We start from the raw sequence: 1,848 nt of genomic DNA, 5'->3' as shown, positions 1-1,848 counted from the left end.
GGTCGGGTCGGGTCGGGCTTGTTTTTTTATTTCCGGATCTTAAAGTGCACTTTGTCTGATCGCACGCCTCTGACTCGTGGTTTCAGGAGACGAGGTTTTCTTCTTCGACTCTTTGATTTAAAGTTGAGAGAAGCCGTTGGTTTTATTCCAGGACTCTGCCGTCTGGTGGGTTTCGGTGGTTCTGATGGTCCAACTCTGCTTATTTAAGTTCATGAATGTACAGATTGTTCTGATCTTTTGTTGTTTTGGTACCGAAACTTCAAACGACTTTTCTTCAGTTTTTAATTTGATTTAATTCTGTAGTTTGGTTCCAACATCTTTTATGAGCTGAACTTCAGTTTGTTTCTGTCACAATATTCTGACCTGTATTTATATATTTTATTTAAGAAACGTAGTTTTATTTGATTTGGTTCTGATGATAAAAACTGAACAGAAGCTGATTTTCTGTTTGTTGATCGCAGCGATGTAAAGAAAAACTGTTTGCTCTGAAATAAACAAGCTGAAAACTGAACTCAGGTGTTTTCTGCTCATTATTATTATTATTATTATTATTATTATTACTATTATTATCACCTATAGTCTCTGTCAGACGTCTGTCTCTTGGAGAAAGGTGGACAGATGAGACAAAGACAGACCTGGAGGACCTGAGAACCTGAACCAACAGTCAGACACGGTGGTGGCAGCATCATGCTGTGGGACAGAATGAGGAGGACCAATCATCAGCGGGACACTTGGACACAGTTGTTGCTGCAGAACGTTTCTGACAGATAATCCAGAGTTTCAGGAGGTTTTCTCCTCTGAGCTTTGTTCAGGTTGTTGCAGGTTGCGGTGGTCTGAGGTCTGGGTAAACATTAACCTGAGCAGACGTTKAGATGTTGTTTTTCTGATCAGCAGCTGCAGGAAATAATTTATTATTTAACAGATTTAAAGCTGCAGGTGAAACAGATTAATTCTGTTTTTTTAAGATTCTGCAGATTATTTAATCTGCTTCCATTCATGAGTCTTTAAACATCTGGACTGTGTCCACTGATCCTGTCTGCGTGCAGGTGTGTGTGTGTGTGTGTGTGTGTGTGTGTGTGTTCTGACCCCGCCTCCTGATGGTCAACAAAGCTAATAGTGACATCATCAGCACCATATAAGAGGCGAGCGGTGAGGTTTGCCTGTAAACCTGCCTGAAGCGACTGGACAGCATGCTGCTCTGCCACCCCCACCCTGAGTCCTACCTGCAGACCCCCAGCACCAGGTGAGCCTCTCACCTGGACCATCCTGAAGCCTCTGGACCTGGTTTCATCCTGTTTCTCTGATTTCATCAGCAGTTTGCACTTTGATCAACTGCTCAGATAAAAGGAGACAGTTTTTATCTGCATTTCTTTTATTAGAAACTTTACGACCTGTCAGAACTTCTGACAGAACTTCTGTCAGAACTTCTGTGTCAGAACTTCTGTGTCAGAACTTCTGAGTCGAAGTTTACTGATCAGAAGCTTTTCTGCTCCTGATTCCTTTAAATCTGTTTCTCTAAACGTTTTCTTCCAGAGATGCTTTGGCTCCTTTCCTGAAGAAAGAAGAAGCTCAGCTTCTGTCTGAAAACGGCGCCAAACTGACGCCGTTTCTGTGCGTTCTGCGTGCCGCCACATCCCCGGCTGTCAGGCAGCAGGACGAGACCCTGACCTACCTGAACCAAGGTGGGTCCGTCCTGATTGGACCGTCAGAAACCTGCACATTTAGGTTCAAGAGGTTCATTCTTGGAAAGGAACAAGTGAGGCAAAAGCAGAAAGAAAAATCTGTTTTATTCTCATTATTTTGTTTTTTTAATATCTAAATTTAGTTATTATTTATATATTATTTAGG

General features: G+C 42.2%; 1 protein-coding gene across 1 annotated transcript in view; it reads left to right on the top strand.

Annotated features, from left to right (window-relative positions):
- Positions 1–1,848, top strand: part of tfcp2l1 (transcription factor CP2-like 1) — a 12,760-nt gene that overhangs the window by 751 nt on the left and 10,161 nt on the right. Inside the window, exons 2-3 of the mRNA XM_014026073.1 lie at positions 1,047–1,243; positions 1,534–1,682. Of these exons, the coding sequence (XP_013881527.1) occupies positions 1,191–1,243; positions 1,534–1,682 (202 nt within the window). The 5' untranslated portion in view covers positions 1,047–1,190. The remainder of the gene's footprint in view (positions 1–1,046; positions 1,244–1,533; positions 1,683–1,848) is intronic.

The sequence above is a fragment of the Austrofundulus limnaeus genome, unplaced genomic scaffold (genome assembly GCF_001266775.1).
Source record: "Austrofundulus limnaeus strain Quisiro unplaced genomic scaffold, Austrofundulus_limnaeus-1.0 Scaffold523, whole genome shotgun sequence".
NCBI lineage: Eukaryota > Metazoa > Chordata > Actinopteri > Cyprinodontiformes > Rivulidae > Austrofundulus > Austrofundulus limnaeus.
Note: the sequence above shows the minus strand (reverse complement) of the source record. Positions and strands in the feature narration are given on the sequence as shown.